Genomic DNA, 14,374 nt, shown 5'->3' on the forward strand with positions numbered 1-14,374 from the left:
TCTCCGCTCATCACCCAGAATCCTCCAGTGTATACTGTATAATCTCCCAGCAGTCTCCTCTCTGCTCATCACCCAGAATCCTCCAGTGTATACTGTATAATCTCCCAGCAGTCATCAATCCGCTCATCACCCAGAATCCTCCAGTGTATGCTATATAATCCCCCAGCAGTCACCTCTCCGCTCATCACCCAGAATCCTGCAGTGTATACTGTATAATCTCCCAGCAGTCTTCTCTCCGCTCATCACCCAGAATCCTCCAGTGTATACTATATAATCCCCCAGCAGTCTCCTCTCTGCTCATCACCCAGAATCCTCCAGTGTATTCTGTATAATCTCCCAGCAGTCACCAATCCGCTCATCACCCAGAATCCTCCAGTGTATACTGTATAATCTCCCAGAAGTCTCCTCTCATCACCCAGAATCCTCCTGTGTATACTGTATAATCTCCCAGCAGTCTCCTCTCATCACCCAGAATCCTCCAGTGTATACTGTATAATCTCCCAGCAGTCACCTCTCCGCTCATCACCCAGAATCCCTCAGTGTATACTGTATAATCTCCCAGCAGTCTCCTCTCCTCTCATCACCCAGAATCCTCCAGTGTATACTGTATAATCTCCCAGCAGTCTCCTCTCTGCTCATCACTCAGAATCCTCCAGTGTACACTGTATAATCTACCAGCAGTCTCCTCTCATCTCATCACCCAGCATCCTCCAGTGTATACTGTATAATCTCCCAGCAGTCTCCTCTCATCTCATCACCCAGAATCCTCCAGTGTATACTGAATAATCTCCCAGCAGTCACCAATCCGCTCATCACCCAGAAACCTCCAGTGTATACTGTATAATTTCCCAGAAGTCTCCTCTCATCACCCAGAATCCTCCAGTGTATACTGTAAAATCTCCCAGCAGTCTCCTCTCATCACCCAGAATCCTCCAGTGTATACTGTATAATCTCCCAGAAGTCTCCTCTCATCACCCAGAATCCTCCAGTGTATACTGTAAAATCTCCCAGCAGTCTCCGCTCATCACCCAGAATCCTCCAGTGTATACTGTATAGTCTCCCAGAAGTCTCCTCTCATCACCCAGAATCCTCCAGTGTATACTGTAAAATCTCCCAGCAGTCACCTCTCCGCTCATCACCCAGAATCCCTCAGTGTATACTGTATAATCTCCCAGCAGTCTCCAATCTCCTCATCATCCAGAATTTTCCAGTGTATACTGTATAATCTCCCAGCAGTCTCTTCTCCTCTCATCACCCAGAATCCTCCAGTGTATACTGTATAATCTCCCAGCAGTCTCCTCTCCGCTCATCACCCAGAATCTTTCAGTGTATACTGTATAATCTCCCAGCAGTGTCCGCTCATCACCCAGAATCCTCCCGTGTATACTGTATAATCTCCCAGAAGTCTCTTCTCATCACCCAGAATCCTCCAGTGTATACTGTATAATCTCCCAGCAGTCTCCTCTCCTCTCATCACCCAGAATCCTCCAGTATACACTGTATAATCTCCCAGCAGTCACCTCTCCGCTCATCACCCAGAATCCTCCAGTGTATACAGTATAATCTCCCAGCAGTCTCCTCTCCTCTCATCACCCAGAATCCTCCAGTGTATACTGTATAATCTCCCAGCAGTCTCCTCTCCGATCATCACCCAGAATCCTCCAATGTATAATGTATAATCTCCCAGCAGTCTCCTCTCCGCTCATCACCCAGAATCCTCCAGTGTATACTGTATAATCTCCCAGCAGTCTCCTCTCCGCTCATCACCCAGAATCCTCCAGTGTATACTATATAGTCCCCCAGCAGTCACCTCTCCGCTCATCACCCAGAATCCTCCAGTGTATACTGTATAATCTCCCAGCAGTCTTCTCTCCGCTCATCACCCAGAATCCTCCAGTGTATACTGTATAATCTCCCAGCAGTCTCCTCTCTGCTCATCACCCAGAATCCTCCAGTGTATACTGTATAATCTCCCAGCAGTCTCCTCTCTGCTCATCACCCAGAATCCTCCAGTGTATAATCTCCCAGCAGTCTCCTCTCATCACCCAGAATCCTCCAGTGTATACTGTATAATCTCCCAGCAGTCTCCTCTCCGCTCATCTCTCAGAATCCTCCAGTGTATACTGTATAATCTCCCAGCAGTCTCCTCTCATCACCCAGAATCCTCCAGTGTATATTGTATAATCTCCCAGCAGTCACCTCTCCGCTCTTCACCCAGAATCCCTCAGTGTATACTGTATAATCTCCCAGCAGTCTCCAATCTCCTCATCATCCAGAATTTTCCAGTGTATACTGTATAATCTCCCGGCAGTCTGTTCTCCTCTCATCACCCAGAATCCTCCAGTGTATACTGTATAATCTCCCAGCAGTCTCCTCTCCGCTCATCACCCAGAATCTTTCAGTGTATACTGTATAATCTCCCAGCAGTCTCCTCTCATCACCCAGAATCCTCCAGTGTATACTGTATAATCTCCCAGAAGTCTCCTCTCATCACCCAGAATCCTCCTGTGTATACTGTATAATCTCCCAGCAGTCTCCTCTCATCACCCAGAATCCTCCAGTGTATACTGTATAATCTCCCAGTAGTCACCTCTCCGCTCATCACCCAGAATGCTCCAGTGTAAATGTGGCGCCCCTGAGGGTTCGACCTCCACAGGAATGCTGCATTTCTTCAATGGAGTGTGGTGTTCCTCCTCTGAGGTAAGGCCGGTGTGATGGTAGTGATCTAGCCTTTTGCATCCAACACCACATTTCCACCAGAGGGAGCTAGTATGCACTAGGTGCTGCTCCCCTGGTTACAGGGAGACTGGGGAACACAAAGTGGTAGGAACAGTTAGTGGGTGGAGGAACAGTTAGTTAGTTACACTTCTAATTTCATATTTAATAGAATGCTATCTTTGTCCTTCTGTCCTTCTGTTCGGTGGTCCATCAGTCTAGCCTTTGCTAGTCTGTCGGCTGTCACTGTGCTGTCAAAATACTGTGTGCAATTTGACTTCCCTCCGGGAGCGCAGATCCTGTGTGGGCCTGCACAGGCATGGGACACAGCCCTCGTACCCCGATCTATGGGACGAGAGGTAGGTTGAAGACAAGGAATGTCTCAACCCGGCCGAGGACCAGGATCAAGAAGGCCCGGGAGCTTTAGAGTGTGGCTCCCTAGCAAATGGGTCCCGGGGAGGATGGAGCGGAGCACTCCACCTGTCCTCGCCTACCTGATCTATTCAGAGGGATTCCGGCTGCAAGAGGGGTACCGGCCCCCGACACCCGACCTTGTACTCTACGTCCAGGATGGGAAAGCCCGGTTAGGCCCTGAGGATCCCACCGGGCGTCGGATGGAGAGGAATTGCCACCCGACCCCTACACCTGAGAGGAGCTCAGAGGGAGACCCGGCCTATCCACACACGCACAGACGGGAAAGGGTGAAGTTTGTAGTGCAGGAACATTCTGGTGTAGGGTCACTACCGAACACTGGACTTCTTCGGAGGTAGTCGGACCCCGTCCCTGGTGACCGCAGGACTCCGCGAGGAGCAGGGAGTCGCCTTCCCGCTAACATCTCTGCGTGAGTAAAGCCTTGGAAGTTCACCCCTATGGCCTCCGGACTGTTCATTACGCGCCATACCATGCGACGCGGTGCCCGTACTCCCCGCGCTAATACTACCCCCCTTCATCCTGTCTTAAATGCCCTGAAGCCTTGCTCCGCCTGTGGGGAGCAGTGAGAACTTTAGCCGCCACGACACCAGGCCTCAGCGGACTGTAGCGGCACTGGTAGCCCTTCACCAGACACCACAGGTGGCGTAGTCGTTAATCAGCCACTCAACCCGGAATAGCCCACACCATCTCTTTCTAATGTGATGGCCCTGAGCACGGGTCGGGCCCGGGCCACGGCTGCATCCCATCTCTACAACGCAGGGCCCGACACCGAGTCCCCCAACACCCAGGGTAAAACACGGGCTTTCTGAGTAGAGGCGTCACAACCTGGCGTAGTCGGCAATATATCGTGCCCGCAGCAACGGAGAAGAGTGCCCATTGCCATCGGGTACTGTGTGCCTTACACCTTGAACTGTTGTTTTACACTTAAAATGGCGACCGCCCAAGAAGAACAGACGCCATCACGCTGTAAAAAGACTGTCTTTGAACGCCTCCCATCGTGGGCTGGGCTCCCGCTTGGCGCCAAAAATGTGGACTGCCCCTTCCATCAGAGACTGTCCGCGGGGTAATGCCCGTCAAACTGGATGGGCTGAACGAAGTCGGGCCTGTCAGCATTCCGCCCAGGAACCGCCCCGAAAGAGGAGGAAGAAAAAAAGCAACAAGGTGCGGCCATAGCAGTTGGAGCTTGGCTGTCAACGGAGGCAGACATGGATGCCTCTGGGGAACAAGACCATGCGTCTGCTGAACCCGTTTCAGGCCCTTCACCCGGTAGAGAGCAAGGCGGCAGCGTATTGACCCAGGGAGATATTGAAATTCTCCATCGAGAAGCTCCGGAACTCGTAAGGAGGCAGAAAGAGGCCCAGGAGGCGGCGACGGCTGCGTGGCGGGAGGAGATGCTGCTGCGTATCCGAGACCGCCGCCAAGGAGCTGAGGCTCCAGGACCAGTCGGCTCGGTGACGGAGGTCGAGGGTGACCTCGCGGCGGGTGAGTGTGCAGCCCCAGCTGCAGAGCCAACAGAGACTATTCTGGACCTCATGGCGGAGTACTTAGTTCCCCACGCGGTCACCTGGGAGCAAGCGTTGGCTCCTGAGCTGCAATCGGCAGCCATCGGTGGGGACCTGCGATGCGGCCCACATCCTGAAACGGAGGTGCCTGAAGCTGCGGAGGAGACTACCGGCTCCAACCCGGACTGGTCCGCATCAGTAGAGGACTCGCAGCAACCCGTCCTCACCCCGCTACCTGCACCGGCAGTAACCTGGCCCGAGGCCGAGGAGTGGGTCTGGGAAAACCAGGGGGGCGACCTAATGGGCTTCCCTCGGGAGACCTGATCTGAAGCGCGAAGGAGGAGCCAGTGGTGCAGCGACCAGATCTTTCAGCTCCCAAGGGAGCAACGTCGGCGGGAGCAGCGCTGTGAGCGCCTCGAGGTCAGGACCAAGGCTGCAAAGACTCGGGCGCGTCAGGAGGAGGCCACCCGTCCCAGCCCCCGGTACAAAGGCCAAGTCGTCCGCTTTCATCATGAGGCGGGGTGGGGGTTCATCCAGTGTCCCCTGTTCCAGGACGAATGTGTTCGTCAGCCGGCGGGACGTCGAGCCGTACCTCAAGAAGGGACACCCAGGTCGGAACCTCCTCCCGGGCGACACGGTGACTTTCTCTCGCCACCAGGGGGAGCGTGGGTGGTACGCCCTGGACGTCCACAAAGTGTCTGGGAGCGACGCCACCCCGCCCTCAGCCTCAGGTGACCGGCTAGCCTACGTCGGGAGGAATGAGCCTTTTCCTAGACAAGAACCCGAAGTCTAAAGCAGCCTCCGGCTGCTGCTGTTATTGTTGTTAAAGTTTAGTTGAATGCTGCTACTTTTGTGTTTTTCCCTGTTTACAGAGACTTTGGTCCCTGCGGACTATGGCAGGCGGCGGACTGTGTGTGTATATAGTTATGCATCTATTTAGGTGCTTTCTATTGGCTTTATGCAAAACCGTGCCTTATCTTCTACCTCAGACCTCAGAAGCAAAACCTGTCTGGAGTGGCACGTTTGGAGGTTCATCACCGGATCTTCATGCTCTGCAGCCACCCCAGGGCCCACGTAGAGGGTTTAGGACAGGTCCCTCTTGCTACTGAACTGACCATCGCTACTTCTAAACAGTCTGCTGCCATTGTCAAAAGTCTCTTGTCCTAATTTATGCTTTATACTTTTATAATTTTATACTTTTGCACTTTTATACTTTTATACCTTGTTATGCAAAGTTTAAGAAATGTGCCTCCCATAAAGTGATGATAGTTTTGTTATTATAAAAAGAAAATTTCCTGGGTGTTACTTCCTTTGCAGCCCGCGGGCGTGCTGTGTTTTACCAGGGGGGAATGTGGCGCCCCTGAGGGTTCGACCGCCACAGGAATGCTGCATTTCTTCAATGGAGTGTGGTGTTCCTCCTCTGAGGTAAGGCCGGTGTGATGGTAGTGATCTAGCCTTTTGCATCCAACACCACATTTCCATCAGAGGGAGCTAGTATGCACTAGGTGCTGCTCCCCTGGTTACAGGGAGACTGGGGAACACAAAGTGGTAGGAACCAGTTAGTGGGTGTGGGTGCAGGAACAGTTAGCTAGTTACACTTCTAATTTCATATTTAATAGAATGCCATCTTTGATCTTGGTCCTTCTGTCCTTCTGTTCGGTGGTCCATCAGTCTAGCCTTTGCTAGTCTGTCGGCTGTCACTGTGCTGTCAAAATACTGTGTGCAATTTGACTTCCCTCCGGGAGCGCAGATCCTGTGTGGGCCTGCACCGGCATGGGACACAGCCCTCATACCCTGATCTATGGGACGAGAGGTAGGTTGAAGACAAGGAATGTCTCAACCCGGCTGAGGACCAGGATCAAGAAGGCCTGGGAGCTTTAGAGTGTGGCTCTCTAGCAAATGGGTCCCGGGGAGGATGCAGACGGAGCGGAGCAAGCCACCTGTCCTCGCCTACCTGATCTATTCAGAGGGATTCCGGCTGCAAGAGGGGTACCGACACCCGACCTTGTACTCTACGTCCAGGACGGGAAAGCCCGGTTAGGCCCTGAGGATCCCACCGGGCGTCGGATGGAGAGGAATTGCCACCCGACCCCTACACCTGAGAGGAGCTTAGAGGGAGACAAAGCCTAACCACAGACGCACAGACGGAAAGGGTGAAGTCTGTAGTGCAGGAACACTCTGGTGTAGGGTCACTACCGAAAACTGGACTTCCTCGGAGGTAGTCGAACCCCGTACCTGGTGGCCGAAGGACTCTGCGAGGAGCAGGGAGTCGCCTTCCCGCTAACATCTCTGAGTGAGTAAAGCCTTGGAAGTTCACCCCTATGGCCTCCGGACTGTTCATTGCGCGCCATACCATGCGACGCGGTGCCCGTACTCCCCGCGCTAATACTACCCCCCTTCATCCTATCTTGCCTGCCCTGAGGCCTTGCTCAGCCTGTGGGGAGCAGTGAGAACTTTAGCCGCCACGAAACCAGGCCTCAGCGGACTGTAGCGGCGCTGGTGGCCCTTCACCAGACACCAGAGGTGGCGTAGTCGTTAATCAGCCACTCAACCCGGAATAGCCCACACCATCTCTTTCTAATGTGACGGCCCTGAGCACAGGTCGGGCCCGGGCCACGGCTGCATCCCATCTCTACAACGCAGGGCCCGACACCGAGTCTCCCAACACCCAGGGTAAAACACGGACTTTCTGAGTAGAGGCGTCACATATACTGTATAATCTCCCAGCAGTCTCCTCTCTGTTCATAACCCAGAATCCTCCAGTGTATACTGAATAATCTCCCAGCAGTCACCTCTCCGCTCAACACCCAGAATCCTCCAGTGCATACTGTATAATCTCCCAGCAGTCTCCTCTCCGCTCATCTCCCAGAAACCTCCAGTGTATACTGTATAATCTCCCAGCAGTCTCCTCTCCTCTCATCACCCAGAATCCTCCAGTGTATACTGTATAATCTCCCTGCAGTCTCCTCTCCTCTCATCACCCAGAATCCTCCAGTGTATACTGTATAATTTCCCAGCTATCTCCTCTCCGCTCATCACCCACAATACTCCAGTGTATACAGAATAATCTCCAGGCAGTCTCCTCTCCGCTCATCCCCCAGAATCCTCCAGTGTATACTGTATAATCTCCCAGCAGTCACTTCTCTGCTCCTTACCCAGAATCCTCCAGTGTATACTGTATAATCTCCCAGCAGTCTCCTCTCGTCTCATCACCTAGAATCCTCCAGTGCAAACAGTATAATCTCCCAGCAGTCTCCTCTCTGCTCATCACCCAGAATCCTCCAGTGTATACTGTATAATCTCCCAGCAGTCTCCACTCCGCTCATCACCCAGAATCCTCCAGTGTACACTGTATAATCTCCCAGCTATCTCCTCTTCGCTCATCACCCAGAATCCTCCAGTGTATACTGAATAATCTCCCAGCAGTCTCCTCTCATCACCCAGAATCCTCCAGTGTATTCAGTATAATCACCCAATAGTCTCCTCTCTGCTCATCACCCAGAATCCTCCAGTGTATACTGTATAATCTCCCAGCAGTCTCCTCTCGTCACCCAGAATCCTCCAGTGTATACTATATAATCCCCCAGCAGTCTCCTCTCTGCTCATCACCCAGAATCCTCCAGTGTATACTGTATAATCTCCCAGCAGTCACCTCTCCGCTCAAAACCCAGAATCCTCCAGTGTATACTGTATAATCTCCCAGCAGTCTCCTCTCCGCTCATCACCCGGAATCCTCCAGTGTATACTGTATAATCTCCCAGCAGCTTTCTCTCCGCTCATCACCCAGAATCCTCCAGTGTAAACAGTATAATCTCCCAGCAGTCTCCTCTCATCTCATCTCTCAGAATCCTCCAGTGTATACTGTATAATCTCCCAGCAGTCACCTCTCCGCTCATCACCCAGAATCCTCCAGTGTATACTGTATAATCTCCCAGCAGTCTTCTCTCTGCTCATCACCCAGAATCCTCCAGTGTTTACTGTATAATCTCCCAGCAGTCACCTCTCCTCTCATCTCTCACAATCCTCCAGTGTATACTGTATAATCTCCCAGCAGTCACCTCTCCACTCATCACCCAGAATCCTCTAGTGTATACTGTATAATCTCCCAGCAGTCTCCTCTCCGCTCATCACCCAGAATCCTCCAGTGTATACTCTATAATCTCCCAGCAGTCTCCTCTCCGCTCATCACCCAGAATCCTCCAGTGTATTCTGTATAATCTTCCAGCAGTCTCCACTCATCTCTCAGAATCCTCCAGTGTATACTGTATAATCTCCCAGCAGTCTCCTCTCTGCTCATGACCCAGAATCCTCCAATGTATACTGTATAATCTCCCAGCAGTTTCCTCTGATCACCCAGAATCCTCCAGTGTATAATCTCCCAGCAGTCTCCTCTCATCACCCAGAATCCTCCAGTGTATAATCTCCCAGCAGTCTCCTCTCCGCTCATCTCCCAGAATCCTCCAGTGTATAATCTCCCAGCAGTCTCCTCTCCGCTCATCACCCAGAATCCTCCAGTGTATAGTCTCCCAGCAGTCTCCTCTTCGCTCATCACCCAGAATCCTCCAGTGTATACTGTATAATCTCCCAGCAGTCTCCTCTCCGCTCATCACCCAGAATCCTCCAGTGTATAATCTCTCAGCTCATCACCCAGAATCCTCCAGTGTATATTGTATAATCTCCCAGCAGTCTCCTCTCCGCTCATCACCCAGAATCCTCCAGTGTATACTGTATAATCTCCCAGCAGTCTCCTCTCCGCTCATCACCCAGGATCCTCCAGTGTATACTGTATAATCTCCCAGCAGTCACCTCTCCGCTCATCACCCAGAATCCTCCAGTGTATACTGTATAATCTCCCAGCAGTCTTCTCTCCGCTCATCACCCAGAATCCTCCAGTGTTTACTGTATAATCTCCCAGCAGTCACCTCTCCTCTCATCTCTCAGAATCCTCCAGTGTATACTGTATAATCTCCCAGCAGTCACCTCTCCGCTCATCACCCAGAATCCTCTAGTGTATACTGTATAATCTCCCAGCAGTCTCCTCTCCGCTCATCACCCAGAATCCTCCAGTGTATACTCTATAATCTCCCAGCAGTCTCCTCTCCGCTCATCACCCAGAATCCTCCAGTGTATTCTGTATAATCTGCCAGCAGTCTCCTCTCCGCTCATCACCCAGAATCCTCCAGTGTATTCTGTATAATCTCCCAGCAGTCTCCTCTCCGCTCATCACCCAGAATCCTCCAGTGTATTCTGTATAATCTCCCAGCAGTCTCCTCTCCGCTCATCACCCAGAATCCTCCAGTGTATTCTGTAAAATCACCCAACAGTCTCCTCTCTGCTCATCACCCAGAATCCTCTAGTGTATTCTTTACAATCACCCAGCAGTCTCCTCACCGCTCATCACCCAGAATCCTCCAGTGTATACTGTATAATCTCCCAGCAGTCTCCTCTCCGCTCATCACCCGGAATCCTCCAGTGTATACTGTATAATCTCCCAGCAGTCTCCTCTCCTCTCATCACCCAGAATCCTCCAGTGTATTCTTTACAATCACCCAGCAGTCTCCTCACCGCTCATCACCCAGAATCCTCCAGTGTATACTGTATAATCTCCCAGCAGTCTCCTCTCATCTCTCAGAATCCTCCAGTGTATACTGTATAATCTCCCAGCAGTCTCCTCTCGTCACCCAGAATCCTTCAGTGTATACTATATAATCCCCCAGCAGTCTCCTCTCTGCTCATCACCCAGAATCCTCCAGTGTATACTGTATAATCTCCCAGCAGTCACCTCTCCGCTCAAAACCCAGAATCCTCCAGTGTATACTGTATAATCTCCCAGCAGCCTTCTCTCCGCTCATCACCCAGAATCCTCCAGTGTAAACAGTATAATCTCCCAGCAGTCTCCTCTCATCTCATCTCTCAGAATCCTCCAGTGTATACTGTATAATCTCCCAGCAGTCACCTCTCCGCTCATCACCCAGAATCCTCCAGTGTATACTGTATAATCTCCCAGCAGTCTTCTCTCCGCTCATCACCCAGAATCCTCCAGTGTTTACTGTATAATCTCCCAGCAGTCACCTCTCCTCTCATCTCTCACAATCCTCCAGTGTATACTGTATAATCTCCCAGCAGTCACCTCTCCGCTCATCACCCAGAATCCTCTAGTGTATACTGTATAATCTCCCAGCAGTCTCCTCTCCGCTCATCACCCAGAATCCTCCAGTGTATACTCTATAATCTCCCAGCAGTCTCCTCTCCGCTCATCACCCAGAATCCTCCAGTGTATTCTGTATAATCTCCCAGCAGTCTCCTCTCCGCTCATCACCCAGAATCCTCCAGTGTATTCTGTATAATCTTCCAGCAGTCTCCACTCATCTCTCAGAATCCTCCAGTGTATACTGTATAATCTCCCAGCAGTCACCTCTCCGCTCATCACTCAGAATCCTCCAGTGTATACTGTATAATCTCCCAGCAGTCTACTCTCTGCTCATGACCCAGAATCCTCCAATGTATACTGTATAATCTCCCAGCAGTCTCCTCTGATCACCCAGAATCCTCCAGTGTATAATATCCCAGCAGTCTCCTCTCATCACCCAGAATCCTCCAGTGTATAATCTCCCAGCAGTCTCCTCTCCGCTCATCTCCCAGAATCCTCCAGTGTATAATCTCCCAGCAGTCTCCTCTCCGCTCATCACCCAGAATCCTCCAGTGTATAGTCTCCCAGCAGTCTCCTCTTCGCTCATCACCCAGAATCCTCCAGTGTATACTGTATAATCTCCCAGCAGTCTCCTCTCCGCTCATCACCCAGAATCCTCCAGTGTATAATCTCTCAGCAGTCTCCTCTCTGCTCATCACCCAGAATCCTCCAGTGTATATTGTATAATCTCCCAGCAGTCTCCTCTCCGCTCATCACCCAGAATCCTCCAGTGTATACTGTATAATCTCCCAGCAGTCTCCTCTCCGCTCATCACCCAGGATCCTCCAGTGTATACTGTATAATCTCCCAGCAGTCTCCTCTCTGCTCATGACCCAGAATCCTCCAATGTATACTGTATAATCTCCCAGCAGTCTCCTCTCCTCTCATCACCCAGAATCCTCCAGTGTATAATCTCCCAGCAGTCTCCTCTCATCACCCAGAATCCTCCAGTGTATAATCTCCCAGCAGTCTCCTCTCCGCTCATCTCCCAGAATCCTCCAGTGTATAATCTCCCAGCAGTCTCCTCTCCGCTCATCACCCAGAATCCTCCAGTGTATAGTCTCCCAGCAGTCTCCTCTTCGCTCATCACCCAGAATCCTCCAGTGTATACTGTATAATCTCCCAGCAGTCTCCTCTCCGCTCATCACCCAGAATCCTCCAGTGTATAATCTCTCAGCAGTCTCCTCTCCGCTCATCACCCAGAATTCTCGAGTGTATACTGTATAATCTCCCAGCAGTCTCCTCTCCGCTCATCACCCAGAATCCTCCAGTGTATATTGTATAATGTCCCAGCAGTCTCCTCTCCGCTCATCACCCAGAATCCTCCAGTGTATAATCTCCCAGCAGTCTCCTCTCCGCTCATCACCCAGAATCCTCCAGTATATAATCTCCCAGCAGTCTCCTCTCCTCTCATCACCCAGAATCCTCCAGTGTATATTGTATAATCTCCCAGCAGTCTCCTCTCCGCTCATCACCCAGAATCCTCCAGTGTATAATCTCCCAGCAGTCTCCTCTCCGCTCATCACCCAGAATCCTCCAGTATATAATCTCCCAGCAGTCTCCTCTCCTCTCATCACCCAGAATCCTCCAGTGTATATTGTATAATCTCCCAGCAGTCTCCTCTCCGCTCATCACCCAGAATCCTCCAGTGTATAATCTCCCAGCAGTCACCTCTCCGGTCAGCAGCTCAGTGATCTTGTTGGTGAGTTTGAGGATCTCCTTCTCTGGCATCGGGGAGTGCGGGGATCCTGTGATGCGGCTCTGGCTCCTCCTCCTTTTTCCGGATACTTGGTGGGTCACACAGTCACCGGACGTCTTCCTCATTACCGTGTGCTCCTGTGTACGGTGAGAGACACTGATCACTACATGGAGTCTAATAATCCTTTACTCCTAGAGATAATGGTGATGTCACGTGAAACTCTCACCTCTCCCGTTATCAGGTCGATTATCTCTAGGGCGAGGGTTACTATCCCGGCAGCCATGTGGCTTCTGTCCTTCTTCATGCTTGGTGGTTCATTGATCGCAAGGACCATCGTTGTAAAGAAGAGAATTCAGCTGTAAAATGTCCTAGATGTGAAGAACCTGGGGGAGGACAAGGAGAACTGAGCGCACAGTCACACAATCACAATTACATGGTGTTAAGGGGATGGTTGCAACAACTTTATTAAAACGAAATGCAACCGACCCCGGGGTCAGCGATGCAGCCTAGAAGACGGCGGCCGAACACCCACTGGGTTAGAGTGTAAAACAACCAACTTAAAATGTAAATCCCTCCAGTGTTACTGCACACCTGGACGGGAAAAGGATTCGCACTATCTCCGTTAACTACACGGAAGATGTGCGACAACTAACGAAGCTGTAGCACTGTTGACTGCACAGAGACTACGCAGCAGGGGCTAGGAAGTGTTTGTGACTCACGCCGGAGTGTACGTGCTCCCAGCCGGTGTGTGACCGGTCTGCGGAGTAACTCTCCACGTGGCTAACAGGCGGTGCCAGGGATACGGAACCCACAGTCTGCTCGGGGTGTATAGCAACCCCCTTGCCGGAGCCAGACTACCAAACGGGAACTACCAGCCTCCCCCCACTAAGCCTGCCTGAGCGACCTGTGCTAATCAGCCGAGCGAACTCTGGCATCGGCAGGTCACGGAGAGAGCAGCTAGGGAGCACGCTAAGCCTGCCTGAGCGACCTGTGCTACTCAGCCGAGCGAACTCTGGCATCGGCAGGTCACGGAGAGAGCAACTAGGGAGCACGCTAAGCCTGCCTGAGCGACCTGTGCTAATCAGCCAAGCGAACTCTGGCATCGGCAGGTCACGGAGAGAGCAGCTAGGGAGCATGTGGAGCCTGCCTAAGCGACCTGTGCTAATTAGCCAAGCGAACTTTGGCATCGGCAGGTCACGGAGAGAGCAGCTAGGGAGCATGTGGAGCCTGCCTCGACCTGTGCTAATCAGCCGAGCGAACTCTGGCATCGGCAGGTCACGGAGAGAGCAGCTAGGGAGCACATGGAGCCTGCCTAAGCGACCTGTGCTAATCAGCCGAGCGAACTCTGGCATCGGCAGGTCACGGAGAGAGCAGCTAGGGAGCACATGGAGCCTGCCTAAGCGACCTGTGCTAATCAGCCGAGCGAACTCTGGCATCGGCAGGTCACAGAGAGAGCAGCTAGAGAGCACGTGGGGCCTGCCTAAACGACCTGTGCTAATCAGCCGAGCGTACTCTGGCATCGGCAGGTCACGGAGAGAGCCAGCTAGGGAGCACGCTAAGCCTGCCTAAGCGACCTGTGCTAATCAGCCGAGCGAACTCTGGCATCGGCAGGTCATGGAGAGAGCAGCTAGGGAGCACGCTAAGCCTGCCTAAGCGACCTGTGCTAATCAGCCGAGCGAACTCTGGCATCGGCAGGTCACGGAGAGAGCAGCTAGGGAGCACGCTTAGCCTGCCTGAGCGACCTGTGCTAATCAGCTGAGCGAACTCTGGCATTGGCAGGTCACGGAGAGAGCAGCTAGGGAGCACGCTAAGCCTGCCTGAGCGACCTGTGCTAAT

General features: G+C 52.2%; 1 protein-coding gene across 2 annotated transcripts in view; it reads right to left on the bottom strand.

Annotated features, from left to right (window-relative positions):
- Positions 1–14,374, bottom strand: part of LOC141164539 (uncharacterized) — a 167,656-nt gene that overhangs the window by 91,498 nt on the left and 61,784 nt on the right. The window contains exons 2-3 of one of the 2 annotated variants that reach the window (XM_073649909.1): positions 12,765–12,921; positions 12,511–12,675 (exon numbers count right to left, since the gene is read on the bottom strand). The exons of the other annotated variant lie outside the window; for it this stretch is intronic. Of the exons in view, the coding sequence (XP_073506010.1) occupies positions 12,511–12,675; positions 12,765–12,872 (273 nt within the window). The 5' untranslated portion in view covers positions 12,873–12,921. The remainder of the gene's footprint in view (positions 1–12,510; positions 12,676–12,764; positions 12,922–14,374) is intronic. 2 annotated transcript variants of the gene reach the window in all.

The sequence above is a fragment of the Phyllobates terribilis genome, unplaced genomic scaffold (assembly GCF_046119375.1).
Source record: "Phyllobates terribilis strain yellow unplaced genomic scaffold, ASM4611937v1 Scaffold_1__5_contigs__length_1240528914, whole genome shotgun sequence".
Classification (NCBI taxonomy): domain Eukaryota; kingdom Metazoa; phylum Chordata; class Amphibia; order Anura; family Dendrobatidae; genus Phyllobates; species Phyllobates terribilis.